Source organism: Ambystoma mexicanum, chromosome 8 (genome assembly GCF_040938575.1).
Source record: "Ambystoma mexicanum isolate Mex_15411 chromosome 8, UKY_AmexF1_1, whole genome shotgun sequence".
Classification (NCBI taxonomy): Eukaryota; Metazoa; Chordata; class Amphibia; order Caudata; family Ambystomatidae; genus Ambystoma; species Ambystoma mexicanum.
Genome location: NC_090929.1, coordinates 109,618,439 through 109,642,297, shown reverse-complemented (window position 1 = coordinate 109,642,297; position 23,859 = coordinate 109,618,439). Strand labels below are relative to the sequence as shown.

At 50.6% G+C, this 23,859-nt stretch overlaps 1 protein-coding gene across 19 annotated transcripts in view; it reads left to right on the top strand.

The window, feature by feature from the left end:
* GAPVD1 (GTPase activating protein and VPS9 domains 1) overlaps positions 1-23,859 on the top strand; it is a 1,092,811-nt gene that overhangs the window by 504,847 nt on the left and 564,105 nt on the right. For 14 of the 19 annotated variants that reach the window (XM_069609416.1, XM_069609426.1, XM_069609418.1 and 11 more), the window contains one exon: positions 18,864-19,013. In XM_069609416.1, the coding sequence (XP_069465517.1) occupies positions 18,864-19,013 (150 nt within the window). The remainder of the gene's footprint in view (positions 1-18,863; positions 19,014-23,859) is intronic. The other 5 variants (XM_069609429.1, XM_069609428.1, XM_069609425.1 and 2 more) reach the window with 1 other exon arrangement.

Here is a 23,859-nt window from a genome sequence, read left to right as displayed (position 1 = left end):
TAAAACACTACTCCCTTGATTCTAACCATGGGCAGGACTTGGCCTTTGGCAAGGCGGTCTTCTATTCTGCAATTTAATTGGGCATTCTAAAATTCTAAATTCTTTTCCCTCCTCCATACTGCTTTGGGAGTCTGTCATAGATGTGGAATACGTCGGAGGAACCAATCCTTTCGAAGAACCAGTTACTTTCTTACCTGGTAACGTTTGGTGCCACATGTTCTGGGGGGAAAAAACTACAACTGAGGCTACGGGCGTCGTGCGTCCTACTTATAACATCCGGTGACGTGGGCTCGACGTAGGCCCTCGAGGACAGCGTATTGACGTCATCGACGCAGGATGCAGACGCCGAAAATTTTCCAAAGCAGCACAGCTGTGGTGATTACCTGTCATAGATGTGGAGTACGTCGTTGGAACATCCCATTGAAAGAACGTTACCAGGTAAGAAAGTAACTTGTTCTTCTCTACCTCGTGCAGCAAGCAGGGGCATGCCTCACCCAGGATCAGCCGGTCCGAGGAGCAGGCTTCTAAGTCCTTTGAGGGTGCTCCATCCGTGGGGGCCCAAGAAAAGGCCAAGCACAGCAAGGCCATAACCGCCAGGGTCGCTGCGCAAGTGGTCCTGCAATGGGAAGGGTGCACTCATCTTTACCTTCTGCCTCCATCTAAGTCATAGTTACAGCTGCCCCTCGAAGAGGAAATCGGCTAACCCAGGAAGCTGCGGGAGAAGCCGGAGAAAACAAGGTGCAGGAAAAGGGGTTGGACCTACCCCAAAGGCTCAGGTGGTCCAGGCGAAGTCCTCCTCGACGATTGCGCTGGTGGCGGCCGACCTCTCGAAGCCAAAAGGGGCTGACCCAGTCCAGGGGGCCTTGGCGGTGCCCCGAGTATTGCTGCCCTCCCCCCACACCCTCGAGGCGGACGGCCTTGGTCAAGCCGGTGGAGAAGATGCCATAGAAGAGGATGCCATCCCTAAGCCTGAGACATCTTCTCAGGATGTAAAAAAAGGGGGTGGGGAGGAGGACTCAACCATGCTCCAGGTTATGGATATTTCTTCCTCGGATGGGGAGGATCTGGTGTCAGTTCACACGGTCCTGGAGGACGTGGGTATCAACTACAACAGCGGAAACGCAGAGGGGGCTGCGACAGCGGAAATGCCGACGAGGGTGCTGGGCCCAGCAAGCCTACTCCTCCGAGGGACGTATCGCTGGGCATCCTTTCGACCCTACACACCCTGGTGTCGGAAATCCAGAAGAGGATGCCGATGACGCTTCCTGCCCTGGCAACACAGGGCCAGCCCTCGACGAAGAGGAGACGGCACCCTACACTACTCCACATGCCCTGCTCCCCTACGGATGCAGATCAGTGTTTCTCCGCCGCCTAGGGCTTCTCCCCCGGACGAAGTGGGGCCGTCCCAAGCCATGGTAGCCAGAGTGTCCAAGCTCTTCCATCTGACGCCAGAAGAGACCAAGAAGGAAGGTTTCCTTTACCAATGGCGTGAGGCCAAGAGGAAGACCATTCTGGCAGTGCCTCTCCTGGATGGCGTTTGGGATGAAGGCCTGGCGTTAATCAGAAGCCTGGCCTCTGCCCCTGCGAAGAGGAATAGGCTGGAGAAAAAGTACCAGGTGCCAGTCTGCACCCAAGTGCCTACGTTCGCAGCCTTCTTTGGACTCTGGTCTCGGCGGCAGCAAGAAAATCATCTAACCCTTTGTCTCCAGCCTCCGTTCCTCCAGACAGCAAAGGGAAGAAGTTGGATGCCATGGGTATGAAAGTGATCTACTCTGCGGCAACGACAGTCAAGGCAGCTAACGTGCTTGCAATCCTGGACAGATACGACCGAGAGCTGTGATGTAAAGTGTCCTGGCTGCTGTATTTTCTGCCCGATGACAAGGGGGTCGAGGCGCTGAAGAACCTTCAGGAGGGCGAGGTGGCATTGGACGATGCAATCACCTTTCCCTGGACATCGTGGATACCAGGTTCTGACAGATGGGGGGAACAGTGTCCCCTCCGTCGTTGTGGCTGGTTGAAAGCCACCAACTTCCATTGAGAGGTCCAAACGAAGGTGCTGGACATGCCCTACGATGGGGGACAACATCTGTGGGAAGGCTGTCGACGCATCGTTGCAGAGACCGACACAGAAGACTGCCTGTGCCCTGGGCATGCTTCAGCAACATATTCCTTCCTTTCGTGCCTCAGGAGGGAAATCTGGCAGATCTTTGAAGGGTTTCAGTGGGGGATCCTCTTTGTACTGCCAGCCCTCTCGATCCACGAATCATGAGGCCTACAGGGGCCGTGCCAAGGCTTTCAGTGGAGGTGGCCAACCTCCTCGCTGCTCCCAAGGCGGCACGCAGGCCCCGAAGCAAGATTGAACCAGTCAGGACATCGGACATCCACCCATGCACCCCAGTGGGATGCCGGCTGGTGGGCTTTGTCAGCGAGTGGGAAAAGATCTCCACCGACCGATGGGTGCTGGATGCTCTCGCCAACGGACACTCTGGAATTCCTACGAAAGTGTCAGCGGATGCTGCTGGTTGCCCGGCAGGAGCAGCGCATCCCTCGGCTCCTGCAGGAAGTACGGGCAATGATAAGAAAAGGGGCGATGGAGCTGGTTCAAAAGCAGCTCCGGAGTCTACTCACTGTTGCTCAGACCATCCCGTCACTGCGCCAAGCCGCTGGTCCAATATGACGCCATTGTGTGCACAGCCCCTTGCCTCCCTGGGTAACGCTATGCGCCTGCAGCTTCCCACCTGGTCCCCCATATCGCTGTACACCCATGACCCTCATGTCTCTCGTAGTGACTGCGTGCCCAGCCCCCTCCGGTCCCCCTTGATATCGCTGTATACCCCAGCCCCTCTGGTCCCGTTATGTCTCTGTACCTCTGGTCCCTGTATGCCTGCTGTTTGTCCCAACCCCGGTCCCCCACGATGTGTACCCAGCCCTTCCCGTCCTCATGTACCGTTCCCTGGCATGCCCCCTGTCCGTACCTCACCACTTGCACAGTCTGGGTGTCTCTAGACCGAGTTCAGTAGCTAGTCTTCACATTTGCACTGCTCATGGCCTGTGGGAGTGCCTTTGCGTCCTCCCACGTTCCCTCCCTTGTCATCGAGCGCTTTCGAAGCGCATTATGCTTAAGCGCATTATGTATGAACAAACATATCATAACACTATGCTTACTCTACCATCACTGAGTACATCTATACCCCTCGATAAATTCTGCCTAGCTGCTCACATACAAACGCTACCCCATGAACACCTCCTCACTCTAATAAAACAGTTATATCCCATGACACACAGGCCTAGCTGCACACGTCCTACAGGCCTAACCCAGCCAGAACCCAGTCTGGATGTCCACCCACCAGACTCCACACATTCAACTGATATCTTCACCACCACTCCAATGCTAGGATGCAGCTACCATAAGGCAATTAAATCAGCTGCACACAACTAGTGCACTCACGCACCCTACGGCATGAACTCTCTTCTGACCAGGACTGCGGTCCCCGAGGGTGTTCAACCTACCAGCGCTTTGAGATCATACCCTTGATATATAGAGCGCTATATAAATGCCAAATAACATAACTTAACGTAATATACTTCTTGATAAAGAAGACGACCGGGGGCTGGAGGCCCATTTTAAACCTGCAGCGCCTCAACAAATACCTCAAGTCCCAGAAATTCAGCATGATCACGTTGCAGCACGTGCTCGGGCCTTTGGAGGAAGGAGACTTCTTGACGTTGCTGTATCTGGAGGACGCTTACTTCCATGTCCCCATTCACAAAAAACCTAGGCAATTCCTGTGCTTTGTAGTGCAGGGAATGCTCCATCAATTGAAGGTGCTCCCCTTCGGACTGAAGCCCGCGCCCATGGTGTTTACAAAGTGCCTGGCACTGGTGGCGGCCCATCTGCGTGTACAGAGGATACACGTGTACCTGTACCTAGACAGCTGGCTCATCCGGGCCAGGTGAAGGGAACTGGCTTTCGAACACACAGAGGACTGTCCTGCTGCTGACGGATCTGGGGGTTCTCTGTGAACTATCTAAAGACTTGCTTGATACCATCTCAGAACGCACTGTTCCTGGGGGCCAGACTCAACAGGGACGAGCGGCTCCCTCAGACGAGTGGGTTTCAGCCCCGCTACGCAAGGTGCTACAGTTGTTGACACTGAAGATCGCCACAGTGCGGACCATCAAGTCGCTGCACCACATGATGTTGTTGTGCATTTACCTGATTCGACTCTGCAGGTTGCGGATGCGAACCCTTCAGGAATTCCTGGACACTTGGTGGATTCAGGTGTCCGGAAGCTTTGCAGACAAGATTACTCTCACCTAGGAGTACCGTTGAGCAATAAGGTGGTGGGGCTTGTGAGCCAACATCTCCGGGGGAATGGATTTCCAGAGCCCCCCAAGCCCTCGTACCAGGAGACGGTCACCAGGGACGCTTCCCCACAGGCCTGTCCCTCAAGGGCAAGTTGCTGAGGGTCTTCACAGACAATACCACCACAATGTTCATCAGGAACCAGGGGGGGGGGGGAGACCAGATCCCCAGCGCTCCCAAGGGAGGCGCGAGACTTGTGGCACTGGGCCGTAACCCAGGAAATGTTGTTCATTCCTTTCTACCTTTGCGGGGGGTCAAGAACGCCATTAGCAACTCACTCAGCAGGGAGCTGCACTCTTACCACGAGTGGGAGCTTCGACAAGTAGACCTCCTCTTTCGTGGGGATTGGGTCCTCCGACGTATTCCATATCTGACATGTAATCACCATAGCTGTGCTGCTTCGGAAACTTTTTTCTGTGTCCTGCGTCGATGACGTCGATGCGCCGTCATCGAGGACCTCGTCCGACGTCATCCGATGTGATAAGTAGGCCGCACGACGCCTGTAGCCTCAGTTCTGTTTTTTCCGCGAACGTGTTGCTTCGTGAATCTCGGTTAACGCCTCGACTCTTTGGAGTTCTGTTCTTCTCGGTTCTTCGAACCTGTTCGTTTTGTGAAAATCCTTCATGTGAAGATGTCTTCTACTTTGTCTTCGACCCCGCGTCCGGGTTTCAAGAAGTGCGGGGAGTGTGGGTCCAAGATGTCGGTGACGGACTTGCACGACGCCTGCCTCTGGTGCCTCAGGGAGGCCCACGACACAGATGACTGTATCGACTGCCAGTCGCTCACGTCCAAAGCCTTAAGCCAATGTAAGAAGTTGTTGTCGGTAGGTCGGGTGTCCAAGCCCAGGAAGTCTAAGTCTGCGGGGCTTTCGACGGATGATTCGAGGGGTGACTCTCCGCGTCATCGTCGGAAGTCTCGTGGGTCTCCTTCTAGGAGTCGGTCTCGCCACTCCTCAGCCTCTTCGAGGCATTCTCGGAAGCGCCGACACCGGTCGTCTTCCAGGTCCTCTTCGGAGGACTCTGCCCGGCACGTCGCTTACCTCACCAGCCGTGCGACGCCGGAGGAATGGGCTTCCTTCGGGAAGAAAATGCTGGCGATTCTTGAGTCGCTGGGTACTAAGCCGTCCGCGCCCCCGAGTGGGGTCGGTCGTGAGAGGTCGAGAGACACCGCTCGCACGAGTCACGGGAGAGGTCCCGTTCGGACAAGGAAACTCGTTCTCGACGTACCCGTTCCAGGTCCCGGTCATCGACGCGTTCGAGACCGTGTGCACCTGTGAGGTCTTCGAGGAAGACATCGACGTCTGAGGCGTCAAGGGCGTCGACAGGCTTTCTCGAGGCTCCGGCTCCGAGGAAGTCTTCGAAGCCGTCGACGCTCAGGTCGTCGAGGGACATGCTCGGGGCTCCGGCCTCGCGGGCTGTGTCGACGCCGCCGATGCTGGAGGCGCTGCATCTGACGTCGACGCCGATCCTCTCGGCGCCAATGCCGGTTCTCTCGACGCCGGCGCCGATTCGCTCGACTCCATCGACGCCTTTCGTGTCGGAGGTACCCCGTGGCACGGGTGAACCCCCAAGGAAGGATCTGGTTAAGAGCAAGCACTCTCGGGTGCCTTCTTTTCGCCACCTGGACTATATTTCAGAGGCGGATGAGGATTCTGATGGCCTGGTTCCTAGTCAGGTTCCAGATGAAATTGTCTCAGGCCATAGTCAGTTTGACGATTTGAGACAGTCACTGCATGATGCCAGTGGACTGGACACCTCTCCGGAGGTGGAGTTTTGTAGGCCTGAGCCTGGCTCTCATGCCGATTCCTCGTACCGGCGCCTTATGGCTAGGGTTTCTGAGTACTCGGGATGGTCTGTTCCCCCCAGGGGAGTTTGTGCAGGATGATCTGACGGACATCCTTGATGTTGGTCCCCCAACTGATCCGGTACTGCCGTTCCATATGGCTTTACAGAGAAGGGTGGCGGCGGCTTGGACTGCTCCGGAGGGTCTCCCGGCGGTGGGCATATCCTTGTCGCGAAAATACCGTCCAGCCAGTAGCGACCCCTGCTACTTGTCCAGGCACCCCACTCCGGAGAGTTTGGTGGTGCAGGCGGCCCCGGCAAAGCAGGCGTCGTACCCTACCATCCCTCCTGATAGGGACGACAAACGTTTTGATGGCTGGGCGAAGAAAGTGTTTTCTTCTGGTGGTATGGCGCTTCAGGCGGCCAACTCCATTTGTGCCTTGTCTCGTTTCACACACACTCTGTGGAACTGTGTTGCGTTAGCGGCTGAACATATTCCCGAAGGGGACGAACGGGATCGTTTCCTTGCTATGGTCCAGGATGGTAAGGATGCCATGTGTGAGTCCGTTCAATCGGGTTTGGACTTAGCTGAATGCGTCAGTAGGTCTATGGCGGCGAGCACCGTGATACGCAGGTTTGCGTGGTTGCGGAAGTTGGGGTTTGCTCCTGATGTGCAGTCTCGGCTCCTCAACATGCCCTTTGACGGTGAACACCTTTTTGGCAGCAAGGCTGACGAGAGCCTTGAGAGGTTGCAGACCTCAAAAGCTGCAGCGAAGTCGTTGGGCGCTGCAGTTCGCCAACCTCCGCCTTTTCGTCCTAGGGGACAGCAGTGGAGGGGTGGTTCCTTTCGCTATTACTCGTCCTTCAGTAAAGCGAGAGGAGCTGGCAGTCAAAGAGGCCAACGCAGGGGTACCAGAGGTGGACGACAGGGTACCTGTGGTGCCAAGGCCGCTCGGGCAGTTGCCTCTTTGCCCTCAGGTAACGCCGCAGCCGCTCCCATTCAGTCATGAGGCCTTGTCCCATGGTTCGCCGGTTGGGGGAAGGCTGGCGCAGCATCTTGTAGAGTGGCAAGCCATTACTTCAGATGTGTGGGTTCTGGAGATCGTAACCCACGGCTACTGTCTTCCCTTTCGGCACAGGCCTCGCGACAATCCACCGGGGAACCTCTCTTTGCAGAGTCCGGATCCGCTCCTTGCGCAGGAAATTCAAGCCCTGCTGGAGAAAGGCGCCATAGAACTGGTGCCTGTAGCGGAGAGGAACAAGGGATGGTATTCCCCTTATTTTTTGATCCCCAAAAAAAGACAGGGGATTGAGACCCATCATGGACTTGCGTGGTTTGAAAAAACTCCTCAGGAAGGACAAGTTCAAGATGGTTACTCTCTCTCAAGTCCTCCAGGCCCTTCAACTTCAGGACTGGTTGGTGTCTCTCGACCTCAAGGATGCTTACTTTCATGTGCCGATTCATCCCAAGCACAGGAAGTACCTGAGGTTCGCGGTTGGCGACTCACATTCAGTTTCGGGTCCTGCCGTGCGGATTTACCTCAGCCCTGAGGGTCTTCACCAAGCTAATGGTGGTGGTGGCAGCGTATCTCAGGAAAGGGGGATTCATGTCTACCCCTACCTGGATGATTGGTTGATCAGGGCGCGCTCTCCCGAGCAAGTCCTGGATCATCTCAGTCACCTGCCACTCCCTTGACAGGCTGGGCTTCTCCCTCAATTTAAAGAAGGCCCACTTGACACCTACCCAGCGGCTCCAGTACATCTGAGCAGTGCGCGACACATCCCTGAGGCAGTGTTCGCCTCCCCAGGTGAGGGCTCATCACATTCTGCAGATGGTGGACAAGTTTCAACATGCCCAGAGTCTGCCAGCGTTCGAGTTCTTGAGGTTGCTCGGCCTCATGGCATCCTGCATTCTTCTGGTGCCAGAGGCTCGCCTGCGGATGAGATCTTTGCAGTGGGCACTCAAGACGCAATGGTCGCAGTCCTCCGGCAGGATGACGGACCCGGTTCAGGTGCCGCCCTCGGTCGCCCGGGACCTTCTGTGGTGGGCCGTCGAAGGCAACTTGATGAAGGGGGCTCCATTTTGGCTTCCCTGGCCGGAGGTGACGATCGTGACGGATGCATCCCTCACGGGATGGGGAGCTCATGCCAATGGGCTGACAGCGGCCGTTGGTCTCCGTCGGAGTCCAGACTCCATATCAATCTGTTGGAGCTGAGGGCCGTCAGGCTAGCCCTGAAGGCTTTTCTGCCGACTGTGCGAGGAAAGAGTGTCCTGATCCTGGCGGACAACACGGTGGCCATGCACTACCTCAACAAAAAGGGGGGGGGGCAGGGTCACTTCCTCTGTGCAGGGAGGCGATGCAGCTCGAGTTCTGGGCCATCCAGCAGGAAGTTTCAATCTCGGCAGTTCATCTGGCCGGAGACGAAAACGTGACGGCGGACGCTCTGAGCAGGCAGAGCACGATCTCTCACGAGTGGGAGTTGGCTCAGGAGATTCTCCTGGAGATCTTCGCCCTTTGGGGGACCCCTCAAGTGGATCTCTTCGCCTCCAGTGTCAACCGGAAGTGCGAAAGGTTTTGCTCGCGGGAATTTCCTCCAAAAGGAGCCTTAGGAGACGCGTTCGTGGTGGAGTGGTCATTCCCGCTGCTGTATGCGTTTCCTCCAGTCCCCGTCATCCCGCAAGTGCTGCGGAGGTTACGGAAGTTCGGTTCCCGGATGATCCTCATTGCTCCGGCGTGGGCTCGGAGGATGTGGTACCCGGACCTTCTCGACTTGTCCATCTGCCCTCCGCGTCGTCTTCCCTACCGAGACGATCTGCTCTCACGGGAGGGGGGTCAGGTTCTCCATCCAGAGGTCAGATCCCTCAACCTTCACGCTTGGCTTCTGAAAGGTTGAGGTATAGGGATTGGGACCTCCCTGAAGACGTGATGGAGGTGTTGCTTTCGGCCCAAAGGCCAGCAACGAAGTCTCTGTACCGTTGCCATTGGCGTAAGTTCTGCGACTGGTGCGGAGTTCAGAATGTGGATCCTTTTGCATGTGACATCCCCATGGTTCTGTCCTTTTTACTTTCTTTGGCCCACAGGGGCTTGCAAGTGGGTACCATTAAAGGTTACCTGGCGGCGCTGTCCATCTTTAAGCGCTCGTCTGAAGAGTGTTCTTACTTTAACATCCCTTTAATTTCACAGTTTCTGAAAGGGCTCACTAATGTGTTCCCTCCGTCACCTTTCCTGGTGCCCGGTTGGGATTTAAACCTTGTTCAGTTTCTTATGGGTGCTCCGTTTGAGCCTTTACATTCTTGCCCTTTGAGGCTGTTAACTCTGAAAACTGTGTTTTTAGTTGCGGTTACTTCCGCTCGCAGACTGAGTGAGTTACAGGCACTTTCAGTTAAGCCACCCTTCACTGTATTTCACAAGGGCAGGGTTGTCCTTCGAGTTCGTCCTTCTTTTCTTCCGAAGGTAGTGACGGAATTTCATTTGGCCCAGAAGGTTGTTCTTCCGGCATTCTCTCCTCCTCCGCATCCTGATAAGGAAGAGGAGAGGCTCCATAGGCTTGATCCTAGGAGAGCTTTAAGCTTTTATGTTTCACGCATGTCCCGGGTCAGAGTGGACTTTCAACTCTTTATTGGTTACGCTGGAAAGCGTTTGGGGCAAGCTGTGACGAAACAGACTGTCTCGCTGGATAATTTTGGCCATTTCGGAGTGCTACCGCTTGGCGGGTAAGGACCCACCGGCTGGCTTACGGGCCCATTCTACCAGGGGTATGGCTGCGTCTACTGCCCTGCAGAGGGGTGTTCCTATTCACAACATCTATGATGCAGCCACCTGGGCTTCAGTACATACATTTGTACGTCACTATTCCCTCGATTTCATCCGAGCACAGGATCTGGCCTTTGGCAAGGCGGTCCTTTGCTCTGCTATTTGATTGGCTATTCTAAATTTTGATTCTAAATTCTTTCCCTCCTCCTTGCTCTAGTACTGCTTTGGGAGTCTGTCATAGATATGGAATACGTCAGAGGACCCAATCCCCTCGAAGAACAAGTTACTTTCTTACCTGGTAACGTTCTTTCGATGGGATGGTGCGACGACGTATTCCATATCGCTCCCGCCCTGCCTTCCCCACTACAGAATTTCTTTTGCGATTGCAGCTTACGTTCCGCAAGGCTTTGTGTCTGACTGGCAGTTGACTAGTGTCACACGTTCTGGGGGAAAAAACTACAACTGAGGGTAAGTGCGTCGTGCGTCCTACTTATCACATCGGATGACGTCGGAGGAGGCCCTCGACGACGGCGCATCAACGTCATCGACGAAAAAAGTTTCCGAAGCAGCACAGCTGTGGTGATTACATGTCATAGATATGGAATTCGTCGTCGGACCATCCCATCGAAAGAACGTTACCAAGTAAGAAAGTAACTTGTTCTTCTCAAATGCTGCAGACCCCAGATGGGTCTGTTTGCGGCGGCAACAAATTCCAAATACTAGAAATTGGCCAGCAGATTCCACCAGACAAGGAGCATGGGGGACGCATTTTCCTTCCTGTGGGAAGGCCTGTTACTGTATCTTTGTTGCCTCTCCTGCGTCGAGTCATCCAACTCAAACGGTGCCGATGCAGGATGATCCTCGTCGCCACAGCGTAGTCGAGGCAGATTTCGTACCCGGACCTTCTCAGCCTGTCACCTCCCGTCAAGCTGCCAGTGGCCGCGGATCTGCTCACCAGAGGAGGGAAATCCTGCATCATGACCCAGGATCGCTGAACCAGAAGGCTTGGTTACAGCAGCCTTGGAGTTCGGAGGGTACAAGTTGCCGGAGGACTGCAAGGAGGTCCTTGCCAGGGCTAGAGCGTCGTTGACTCTCAAGTGCTATTGGCACAAGTGGAAGCATTTTGCTACGTGGTGCCGGTCGCAGATGATCAACCCTCTGAAGATCACGGCCCCGCAGATTCTTCCGTACTTGTCCTTGGCCAAGGCGGGGCTGGTGTGCGCCTCTCTCAAGGCGCATCTGGTGGCTATCTCCCGCTACACCGGGTCTCCAGAACTGTCTTCGCGTCGGTCCCACCGTCTAGTCAAGGAGTTCCTCAAAGGACTGTTTTGATCGTTCCCGCCGGTGAAGGCGCCTGCCCCGGCATGGGAACTCAAGGTGGTTCCGACGAGGTCCATGGGGGGCTCCCCTTCAAGCCTATGCATCAGTCCCCTCAAGTTCCTCTCATGGAAAATGGCTTTCCTCATGGCCTTCACCTGTGCCAGGAGGGTAGGTGCGATCCAGGCCCTATCCTGCAAACAGCCTTATGACTTTTCATGCCACAAAGGTGGTGCTGAGTACGCACCCCTCTTTCATGCCATAGGTTGTCGGATTTCCACCTCAACGAGCCCTTGGTGTTGCCTGTGTTCTTTCCAAAACCTTTGTCACCAGCTGAATGGACTTTGCACTCGCTGGATGTGGCTCGTGCTCTGAAGTTCTATGTGGCACACATGAAGAGTTTACGGAAGACATCTCAACTGTTCGTGAACTTTGGTCCTGTGAACTATGGGAAGGCCTTGTCCAAGGCTTCCATCTCCAGGTGGCTCTCCTGCTGTATTTCTTACTGTCACCGGTTGGCAAGCCGACCGCAACCTGGCCGTCCGAAAGCCCATTTTACCAGAGCGAGAGCTGCTACAACAGTGTTCCTGTCTGGTGTGCCCCTGCTGGACATCTGCAGGGCTGCTACATGGAGGTCGACGCACACCTTCACGAAATTCTACTGTCGACAGGGATTCCAGGGAGGAGTCCAGAGTCGGCCAAGCAGTGCTGCGCAACCTGTTCGCTTGAAGGTGAGCCTGGTGAGGAGTTAAGATTGCTTCTGTTGAGCCTTGCCACCTCCCATGGTTGTGCATGTGTGTACTGCTTTGTATTCTTTAATCATGAGCATGTGAATCCATGCCAAACCCCATGCTGGAGAAGGAACAAGTTACTTAACTGTAACTGTTGTTATCCAGCATGTGCCTGGCATGGATTCATATGCGAACCCTCCCGCCTGCCCCTCTGCGGCTCTTCTCTTGGTCCTACTGCAACTTTACGTGCTACCAAATCTGTAGATGGCTGCCAGAGGAGGGGCTTAGGTAGAGGGTAGTAATTGGCTGAGGGCAGTATGACCCAGAGCTCAGTTATTGGTTTATAGGAGAAAGACAGTTTAGAAACTAAACTGAAATAGTTTTTATTTTTACCGAGGATTCCCAGCGTGACGACGGGGTATTCATGAGCATGCAAATCCATGCTGGAGAACAAGTTACAGATAAGTAACCTGTTCCTTATCCAGTCCTTCCCTAGTCTATTGCACGAGTTCTCTCAGGCGCAGCAGATGGACCCAGGCGCAGCAGATGGACCTGCGGGTTGGTCTAAGTCAGCTGTAGGCTGTTTTGGATAGGGTTCAGCTGCAGGAAACTCAGGTTTCTGAGGATGTCTTCTTAGAAAAGTAAGTAGTAGCTTCAGATTTAGTGTTCACAGAAAGCTCCCTATATGCGTTCCAGTGTTAGGCCTGGGCAAGTGGTATGGGCAAACTCCCAACCACACGAATCAGCCACTCAGCCTCACCGGATGCACACTAGACTTAAGGCAAATTTTTTTTTTAAAACAATTTTATTAGTTTATTCAAACAATACAAACCAAACTTGCAGTTTATTAATAACATTTTCATAATATTTTGTTTAGAAATATTTTCTGCTCCCCTTATCCCTCCCCCGTTACGAGCCTACTACTTTCTGCATTCTGTTCCTTCATCCTACCGTAGGGTCTCCCCGTCTGCGGGTTCCGTTGGGTCCTGTATTGATCCAAACAACTCTGCTATTAATAATTTCGAGGCCATCAGGGTCTCTGCCTCTTCCTCCCCCCGGCACTGCTCGCTTTCAGCCATACCATGGTTTCTCGCTCTGCCCATTTCTGCAAATCTCTCCACCACACCTCTAAACGTGGCCTGTCTTCCACCCCATAGCTATTCTCCTCTTTGCGAGCACATATGCCAGGTCTTTTAGTTTGCTCACCTGCTGAAGGTCCCGTCGTCTGGGGAACCCCCCCCCAACAAACAGGCCCAAACTGTATCCACCACAATCTTGACTCCTCTTTCCGCTAGCTTTTGTGCGACTTCGCTCCAGAAATGCTCAATGAGCGGGCATGACCAAAACATATGCACCATGCCTGCATTCTCGTCATCACACTGGGGGCATGCCTGCCGTCCCACATTTCTAAACCTCGATATCCTCTGGGGTGTCATGTTACGCCCTATGCTTAATATATAACTGTATCTGCTTTAATCTCTCATTCCTCGAGATCCTCTTGTGGTACCCTTGGGGTCTTTCCCACAACCCATCATCCATCGGGGTTCCCACTTACGCCTCCCAGTCTAGTCTCAATTGTACTACCTCCTTACCAACTTTAGACATCATCTGTTATATATTCTGGATATCTCATGTCCCCTCTCCACTATATCATATATCGTGTCTATGGTAGCATCAGGTTCTTCCGCCAGTACCACTTCAGGCCATGTTCTCTTAATTATCTGCACCAGTCTATGATAAGTGATATACTTGCTTGTGTATAACCCAGTTTCCTCTCCCAGCACCTCAAAATCTGATAGTCCCCTCTTGCCAAATACCACCCATTGTTGCTAACCCAACCGGTTCCCAGTGGTTTCTGATGATCATCCTTAGTTGCTTGTCTCCTCCTGCCAGTGCAACCAGCGGCACCTGCGGGGAACATGGGGATGGGTTCTCCATCATCTGGCATGCCCTGCGCCACATCCTCCACCCAAGCTTCAACTTGGGACGCCCTTCCATTTCTGTCTTGGGCAGCCACATCATCTCAAGTAGAATGGGGCACAATCTTGTCCAAACAGCCTAGATTCAGAGGTCACTTCATCTGAGAGCCATTTAGCAACATATTGAAGTTGGCTCGCCACATAATAAACCCCATAATTGGGCAGTTTTATGCCCCCATTCACATGGAAATTCTGAGGTTTCCAGAGGGCCACTCTGTTCCGCGTGCCATGCCATAGAAATCCCTGCACATACTGTCCAATCTAGTGAAGAATGTCTTGGGTATCCAGTGCGGGATATTCCCAAAGTAATGCAGGAGCCTAGGCAGAACCACCATCTTCAGCATCGCCCCACGACCCATCATCGCTAAAGGCAGCTTTACCCAAAACCTCATGCAGTTTTCGATCTTCTTGATCGCTACCTCTTTGTTGAACCTATGCTCCTCTGCCACCGAGTGGTATATGTCTATCCCTAGATAGCGAAACGTGCCTACCGCCCATGGTATCTGTAGCACTGGTAGTTGTTCCAAGTGGATCCCTTTATATCTGCCTAATGCAAACTTGCTAGACTTCTGAGGGTTCACTGCTCTCCCAGAAATCTCTGCATATCTTTCCATTACTTCTAGTATGTATTGTAGGTTTTCCTCCGGGTGTTGTAGATATAACAGCACATCATCTGCATATACGGATATCCGATGTCGTTCACCCCCGACTGCGATGCCTATCGTATCGTATTGTTGCCTCAGGTAGATCGCCAAAGGTTCCAGAGCCAGTATATACAGCATTGGGGACCATGGACAACCTTGTCTGGTGCCCCTACGGAGTTGCTACCTCTCCGATATCACTTCTCCAGTTTTAATTCTAGCCAGCGGTTCGCTATATAAAATCGTAGCCCACTGCAAGTATCCAGGACCCATCCCATAGCCGGCCAGGGCTGCCAGCAGCCATGGCCATTTCACCGAATCAAAGGCCTTTATTGCGTCCAATGACACAATTGCTTGCTCACCTTCATTTTCGTTTCCATATTCAATGACCCTGTGGAGCCTCCTAAGGTTATTGGTTATGTTTCTAATGGGGACATAGCCTGTCTGATTAGGATATATTCATTTGCCAATGACTCTCCTCAATCTATTTGCCAAGGCAGCCGTCAATATTTTACTGTCTTAGTTCAACATCAATAGGGGTCTGTATGAACCGCAGCTCTGCCCGGGCTTATTTGGTTTGGGTAGCAGTATTTTGACCGCTTCTCTAAGTGACTCGGGCAGCCTGCCCCGCTCACATGCCTCGTTTAGCATCTCCAGCTGCTGGGGAAGCACCTCTCCCTTGAATGTTTTATAGAATTCGCTTGGGAGTCCGTCAGCTCCCGGAGTCTTACTAGTGGGCAACTGTCTCACCACCTCCTCCAAAGTGATCGGTTCATCTAGCTCCTCTCTCTTTGGCACTAATCTGCGGCAGTCCTATATCCTCCAATGTTTCCGCTATCATCGCACAATTGTCCACCCCATCGTCTCCATATAGCCGCCTGTAGTAGTCTACGAACTCTCCTGGTTGACTCCCTCTTGGGTATCAACCCCCCCCCCCCCCGTCTTCTCTCATTATCGTCCTGATCATGGGTCTAGGGGTTTCGCTTTTATATAGCCATGCCAAGATCCTCCCAGGTTTATCCCCTCCCGCATGCTGTCTCTCTATATATGTTTTGTAGTTGAGGTTACACAGTCTCTCCCAGCACCCAGCACACTTTTACTGCAGCCCGAGTATCCCTTAGGCGTCTTCTGCCATCTGAGGATCAAAGGCGAGTGGTCTGAGAGGACCCTCGCTCTATATTCAACATACGTGGTCTCTGCCACTATCTCGGTTGTGCCAAAAACACAATCGAACCTCGTAATTGCTGCGGGGCAGAATAATGCTAATGCCTCTCTAGGGGGTGTCGCGCCCTCCATACATCTTCAAACCCAAAGTCATTTAGTAGTGTTTGCAGCGCTTTAGCAGCTGGGGTAGGTCTATCTGTTCTCCCGTCTGATCTGTCCATTTTAGGGTTCAGTATGCAGTTGAAGTCCCCTCCCCAGATCACCGCACTCCCCGCACACATGCTGAGGCGATTACACAATGTTTTAAAATATGCTGCCGTATTCTGGTTCGGAGCGTACGTGTTCACCACACTTATCTCTCTATTTTCCACCAACAGCGGTCTGGCTGTTCAATTCAACGAGCCAGTCGCCCATTGGCTCCTTTCGGGCAAGGTGAAAGACAAAGAGCTGCAGAGTTTTGCACTCCTTCCTGCCTTCTCACACTCTGGAGCCTAGGCGTGGAATACAAAGGATTCCCGCTGAAGACAAAATTTCCACTGAGTTTGTGCGCAAATAGAATGGCAGGGGAAGACCTCTAACAGGCAGACGAGAAAAAGCAAAAAATTGAGATCACCATTCTAGCAGAATGGTGGTCCTTCTGTACATTTCCGAGGCTGATTTAACAGCCTGCGAGTAATAATGACTAAGTAATAAAAGTAGTTAGAATGCCACCAGCCATTCAAGTAAAATGGCAACAAAAATGTTGCCAGGTATGTAAGACAGTGGATAGGTTGTATCCCCCCAGCACCCCACCTAAAATGTAAAAGGGATGAAAATCCCTCTACCTCTTGGGAACAGTAATTCACCCAAGATATAATAAAATACATTTACAAAGGGAGGCCCAAAGGGGCCACCCAGCCTAAGCCCAAAAGTTTTATAGGAAACTAACTCCAATAATACACTAGCTATTTCCCTGGCTCTTCAACCACTACCTGGCACCTCATGCCCACTGCATTGCTACTTACTGCTCTAATTTTCCAAATTATGCGGATGACACTCTGCTGTCTTTCAGACTCCCTTCAGCCACCTCTGCTGCTTCTCTCATACCAGGGTGTCTGGCCGCAATTCAGGAATGGCGTGCCTCCAATGATCTGTGTCTTAATGTTAATGCCAGTAAGACTGAGATCCTCCTCATTGGGACACCCGCTGCCTCTTTTCCTCTCTCGCTCGCTCTCACTTTCTCTCTCTCACTTTCTCTCTCTCTCGCTTTCTCTCTCGCTTTCTCTCTTCTCTCTCTCACTGCCCACTTTGGGCCCTTTTCCTGCTCCTTCCTGTGAGGCTAAGAACATTGGTGTCATCTTCGACTCCACGCTCTCCTTCTCTCCTTACATACTACGTCTCTAAGAAGTCAAACTATCAGCTGAACCTCCTCAGAGGTATTCTTCCTTTTTCTCACTTTCCCCAGAAGCTCACTGTCTCCAGAGCTCTATTACTCTCTAAGCTAGACTGTTGCAATAGCCTCTTTCTAAATCTTCCTGTCTCTACTCTTCGACCTTTACAACTAATCCAGAACAGGACTGCAAGACTTGTCCTTGGCCTCAAGCCCAGGGATCGTATCTCTCAAGCTCTGGAATTTCTTCACTGGCTCCCTGTGGCTGCAAGGATCAAGTTCAAGACCCTCTGCATCGTCCAGAAGGCTTTCTGGGACAGCTCTACCTCCAACTTTGTCTTCAAAAACATCTTCCTTCTCGAGCTCTCTGCTCACCCACCTCCAACTTTCTGAGGGTCAGACGCTTCTCCAAGCAGAGAGTATATCTCATCAGCTGGGGCCCCCCTCTGGAACTGCCTCCCTGCCTCTCTCAAACCTGAGCAGAACCACCGGAGGCAACTAACAACCTTCCCTTTTACTTCTGCTTTCTCTCTTCCTCGCCCCTGCTGATGCACCTTACTGCTCCACGCACTGGTCACCCTGTGAACTCAGACCGAGGCTCCTGCACGTTTTGCCTCTGGGCTCCCCAGCACTTAAGGGTCTGTGTCTGCAACCTCTCCAGTCCCTTCTCTCTGCACTTATGAGCCAACCACTAGCTGCACTTGTAAATTAACTGCACTTCCCCCTGGCACTTCTCCCCTTCCCTCTTCCCTGCACTTGCGAGATCTGAATGCCACAAGGCCTAGTAAGATTATTATTTTGTTCTCCCTTTGTTTCTCAGGCCTTGTCGCACCTAGAGACACTTGTGTACAAGCGCGTTGTAAATGCCATATATCACTATGGAGAGACATAAAAAGGTCACCCATGAAAAGAGTAAGAGACTAGATGAGAGGGTAAAAAGATTCTCCTTCACCTAGGGACAAGGAGAAATTATCTCCAAGTCCAAACAAAACGTTCTGGGGTTGACACAGGTCAGGAAGAGTTATGACACATATGAAAATCTTATCTAACCGGCCCCACTTGGCTTCCCCACCCTCCACTGAGGGAAGTTGTTGCGGAGCGGTCACACCTCCCTAGCCTTACGGGGAGAAGTGACTAATTCCCACGATTTGTCACAGCACATAAGAAGGTAACAAAAATCCCAAGTGTAAAAGGCTAAGATAATACAAAAGTTTTGTAAAAAAAAAACAAAGTTACAAAAGGTAAAATATCAAAAGGGAAACCTAGTTTCCCAGTACTGATAGTCTGAAAGACTAATCAGTTTCCCCGTGGCAAAGGAACAAATGAGCAAAAGGCAGGGGGAAGTGAAGCTGAAGGCCATGGAAAGTTGCCAACAGAGAAATTGTTCCTAACAACCTGAAACTAGAGAATTTGAATTCATGCTTCTCTGTTTTGCTATGCTATTATACAGATGTGTTACAATGGTCCACTCTATTTTAATAGAGGTTTTCCAGCTATTCCTTGGTTGATTTCAAAGTTCTTGTGTTTTTATTTCAGTGTTTCGCCTATGTCAATGACCATAATGTTTTAACAGGTAAGGCTGTCTTTTGTTTTTCTTTTAGAAATGCTCAGAAGAATAATTGTCTTGTTTAGAAATTCAGAGCAGTCTTAAAGTTGCATGATACATTCTCTTAATTCAAGTTTATATTGTAAATGTTTGTTTTATGCTGTAAGAGTTTGTAATAAAGATTTGTAATTTGATTGAAAATGCAAATAAGCAGAAGAGGAAAATCAATGTTCGACAGGTCCATCAAATCGTTCCAACTCTGTGTCGTCCCTGGATTTGGAAGGAGAATCTGTGTCTGAGCTGGGAGCAGGACCTTCTGGAAGCAATGGTGTTGAGGCATTGCAGTTGCTGGAGCATGAACAAGGTATGTGGAAAATCCCCAGCTGACTGCTTGCAGCAAGTGATCAGACTTGTATGACCAATGTTATATGGTACTTTCATGGACATGGTATTTTTCGTTTGCAAAAGCATTTCTCTAGCAAACACCAATTGTTTCTCTTGTTTTAAGTATTAGTATTTCATTTAAGGTAATATTTGGTTCATTTCTCCATAGTGTTAGATATTTACTTGGCCTCTTGGCAAATAGAAATAGTTTTTGAACTGCTAAACCAAAGTTGTTTCTATACCAACATAATCCCAAACACATCTGGCCCATATATCATACATATGTAACTGCTAAACAGTGTGTGTGACATGCTATCTTAATCTCAAGCAACCAGCATGATCCTTTATTATTTTTTTTTATTTTCAATGCAATTGCTGATGTTCAGAGCTCTGAAGTGACCTGTGTGCGTATGTCTTTCAGTAGTGATTTCCTTTGCCTTTTGGAACATGTCATTTTGTGTTGCCGATTTAATTCCAATTCCAGCAAAGAAAATAAACTGGTCTGGATAATCTACTTTGTTTGGAATGGCAAAATACGAGAGGTCTTCATAGGTCTGGAGACCCATCCGACTCAGCAAGTGTTGGTATCATTGATTTTAGTTCCCACCTTTTTAGAATCCAACCTGCTCCATACTGAATTAGTTCAAAAGGCTGGCCCATTTTCTAAAAGGAATTTAGATAAAGCCCTATCTTTGGATGGGAGCCAAGGTCGTCGGTATAATTAAGCATTTGCTTGTGTGCACAATCTATAGTCTGTGCTAAATGTTTCTGGAATTGAACACTGAGGAATTTTGTTAGCTTTGGTTCTATTGTTATTCTGGCTCACTGCTCAGCCCATAAAGGGCCTAGCGGTGTTCCTTTTAATGAATCCCCCTGTTTCAATGTAGTATATACCATCTTGTATTGCTGCAGGAAATGTTTTTAAATGTTTTTTTTTTATTTTTTCTCCTTTCGCGTCATAGGCATCTATGGAACCATCAAGGTTTTGCTGTTTTGAACCGGACCCAAAGTTCCTTGCTAAGCGCCTCTGTTTTGGGGGCACTGAGCAGTCCCTAGGCTAGTGTGGTGGGGGGGGAGGGTGAAGGGGGTTTCCGGTTTGTTTTATACTGCACACATCACCTTCACGTGTGTGGTGGGGTTACTTTGTATCACTTTCTTTGGTTTTAGTAACTTGATGGTATTGTACTGTTTTTTTTTTTTTACATTCTCATTTGCATTTTTGCATCTTACTTGCATGATGCTTTTTAGAGTACCATTTACTATACAATGAAATGGCCATGCCAGGAGATTTCATGGGTTCCTTTGGCCAACATGTCTTTTGGCAAGCTTCCTGCCATATAAATGCCAGATTTGACATAGATGGTAAATCCTTTCCTGTGCGAAGCGTTGGCATCAGCAAAACTGTGCTGGATGTTTGTGTCTGGATGTGAAAAGTGGGGGGGTCTCTGGTCCCAGTCAAGTCCTGACCAAAGTGTCTGTTGTTGCTGGGCAGATGTGGTAGCCAGATGCTGTCCAAGCTTGTACAGCCCCAGCCAATTTGAATGGTGTAGATCCTTACCATTTTTGGGCTTTGAGGTCCAACTCAGCTCAGATTTAGGATAATAGGAACTCCTGCAAGCATTCATCACATCATCGTTTTAGCCAATACCCCTTCAAAGAGGGGCAACCTTCTAAAGACCTGGAACTTATCATTTCTGCCAATCACTATTTTCGACTGTCCTGGGAAAGCCTTGCTTATTTGCTGATCTCCAGAAGTCCTTCATCGCTGCTTTGACCACTGGAATGAGGTCTTGGTGCCTGCTTGAGGATCTTGCAATTGAGTCTTGAAAGCGTCCCAGAACTATCCTGTGGGCTGACAAACTTCCTCCTAGGCTACCTTGCTGTTTCGTCTGCCGTCTTGATTGTGGACTGGGCCTCCACAGACCCTCAACTTGTGAATCAAGATGACTTACCCTGAAGTTGCAGCTCCCCATTAAGAAGAGGCGCCCTGTAGGACCAGCTTCTTTCTTTTATCCGCTACCAGGGTAGACGGTGGCCATTGCTGTTTTCTGCCTGCATCGTGTCCTGGGGGTCCTCGGTGGTCGGCGAAGTGGATGGTCCTTTCTTCATTGTGCCAAGGGTCATGAAGCCAACTACTTCAAGAACAGTCTTGCCAGTGTTATGAAAGATTTCTCTTTTGGCATAGTTTCTATGGACCGCAAATCTTTTTGCTTTGTTTATGAACCTGTGCTGTTTGAATGGTGCAGATCCTTACCAATGGTGGGCTTGGACTTGCTTCCAGGCTGGACTTTGAAATAAGAGGAGTCCTCCTGCAGCCATTTCTTCAGATTCATGTTGGAGCCAGGAATCCTTGGTCGACAATCCAGCTGACTGAAGATCTGAAAGAAGACTCCTGAAGAGGCCTGGCGAACCCTTTCTCCGACTGACCCGGTGACGCCCTGTTGGACTACCTGATCTCCAAACACCCTGAGTGGTGCTTCAGCCCTTGGACTGGTGGGACCAACTAGTTTCACTGCCTTCTCGAGGACCAGCCATTCTGAGCATTCGGAAGTGCCACTGGACCACCTGGTGGACTGACCAGCTCTCTTGTGGGCTTCATCGCCAGAAGCTTTGCCTTTCCGTGTTGGCTCACGTTGGTCGCCAGCTTGTGGTACAAGTCACCATCCCTGTGAATGTGTCCCAGAGGGATCCTGTCCTGAAGAAACCTCTTAAACTGTGCCAAAGTATGCCTGCTGTACTCTGTGTGCCTTCCCCTTTCCTGTGAATTGTCCTGAAGAGGCCCGCATTGATGAATTTTGCAAATCTTAATCGCCAGTGGTGGCATCTTCCATCTGGACCTGAACAGAAGAATCCTTGAACCTGCAGTTCCTGGGCTTCTCACCGGAACCAGCAGTGGGAAATCAAACCTCCAGCAACCCTTCCTCAACCTCACTCTGCCCCAGTCGACCCATCAAGTCAGCTGGAAAAATAAGATTCTGCTGGTTAAGTAAACGCAAAGCATTTGTCTCCCCTCTGTCCTCTGTAGGATAACATTGAGAACCAGTTCCTTTGTTTCCTAACATTTAATTTCACTTGTAACATTGTTGAAAATGCTTTTTTCAATAGTTACCAACACAAATACAATTATCACTTACTGGCAGGCTACATGCTGGGGAGAAGCATTGTGGCTCCTGTGACTTTTGGACATGAGGCCCCATTCTTAGAGATTGAACTGCTGAAGTTGGGGAAATTTCTTCCATCTATACTGCATTAATTTACTACTGATTAACTTGAATGCATTTTAAGAACCTATGGTAAATGCATACATGTTTATTTACTGTGCAATATCAACTGCTAGTTAAATTTGTGTGTGTAATGGCCAAGAATAAATATTTGTATACAATCCTGTCTTGAATTCTTGTCTCTGCTTTACTGTGTGGACTCATTGTTGACCTCTGCGCACGCTCGCACTCTACTGAGAATGCTTTACTGCTCTCCACGTTTCTCTAGCATGGGGTCTGGCATGGATTCACATGCTCATGAATAGTCCCCATCATCAGGCTGGGAATCCTCAGTAAAAGAAAAAACTGTTTCACTTACAAACTGTATTTCTCCTCTAAACCAATCACTGCACTCTGGGCCATAGTGCCCCCAGCCAAAGACTGTCAGGCAAGATTGTATGCAAAACCCTTTGGGTGTACAACAACCCTGACCTCCTGGCAATATGAACCTGACCTTTGGTATAAGTCTGTACTACACAAGTTGGTAGCGTGATTCAGCAGCCAGGCTTATCTCAAGAGGGGTCAATGTGAGCTGCAGGGGAGTTAACACAGAGATTCACAGTGACAAGTATTCAATTAAACTCTGACACAAGGTTTCTTGCTTAAACAATTATTAATATATCAGTCAGAGTAAGTCTTCAGAAGGGAGCAATATAACAGTAACACTCAAATATACTTCACAAAATACACACTCTTAATAGCTTTAAATCATTGAGTACAATTTTGGGATGGCCCACAGACGCAACCTCGAACCCTCGGGTGACTTCAATAGCTAAGGTGCTGGGGACATTAATATATCACTGTTTTTTAGACTCCGGAGTCAGTCAAATGAAAAGGTAATTGGAACATTCAAGAGACCACAAATACTCTTAAGCAGGCAAACACTTTCAGATCCCCCCCAATAAGAGTGGAACAGGCTAAGACAAAGTCAATGGGCAAAAGTCTATATGAGCTGAAGCACTTCTTTGCAGGTAAGTAAAAAACGTCTTTGCACAATGTCTTAGAAGTCTTTGAAGAAAAAAAACAATTTAGGGCCACAAGCTGTTAGACTTGTGAATAGTAGAAGATGTAAGCAACTCTACAGCAAGAGGTAAGTTCTCTCAGACTTTTACAGTAACTTTGTATTGAAGAAAAAGTGCAGCAGATGACTTAATGTTCCTGTGCAGCTCTGCAGATCCTGCTGGTCCAGGGCCTCAGTCGTGGGGACAAGAGGAGGACTTCTGTAGACTCCTGCACTGCAATGGGATGGTCACCGCTCGCCATTGGCAATCTACAAACAAGTGACTGTTCGGTGTTTCAGCTCCTGTCATGATGCCTACCCCCGGGGACCCAGACTGAGTCCAGCAACCCCAGAAGCAGGCATCAAGTTATTCCAAGCAAGCCCAACAACCCCTGCTAGGGGCTATTTGGGTGCAGTCCTGGCGTCTATGGCGCCAGGCTCATATGGAGTCAGTCTTAGTGCCATAGGCGCCAGGCTCATAGATTAAAACTTACCTGATGCAGACCATGCTGCAAGAGCTCCAAGCCAAAAGAGGCTTGGAAGGGACTACTTTACCTAGGGACTAT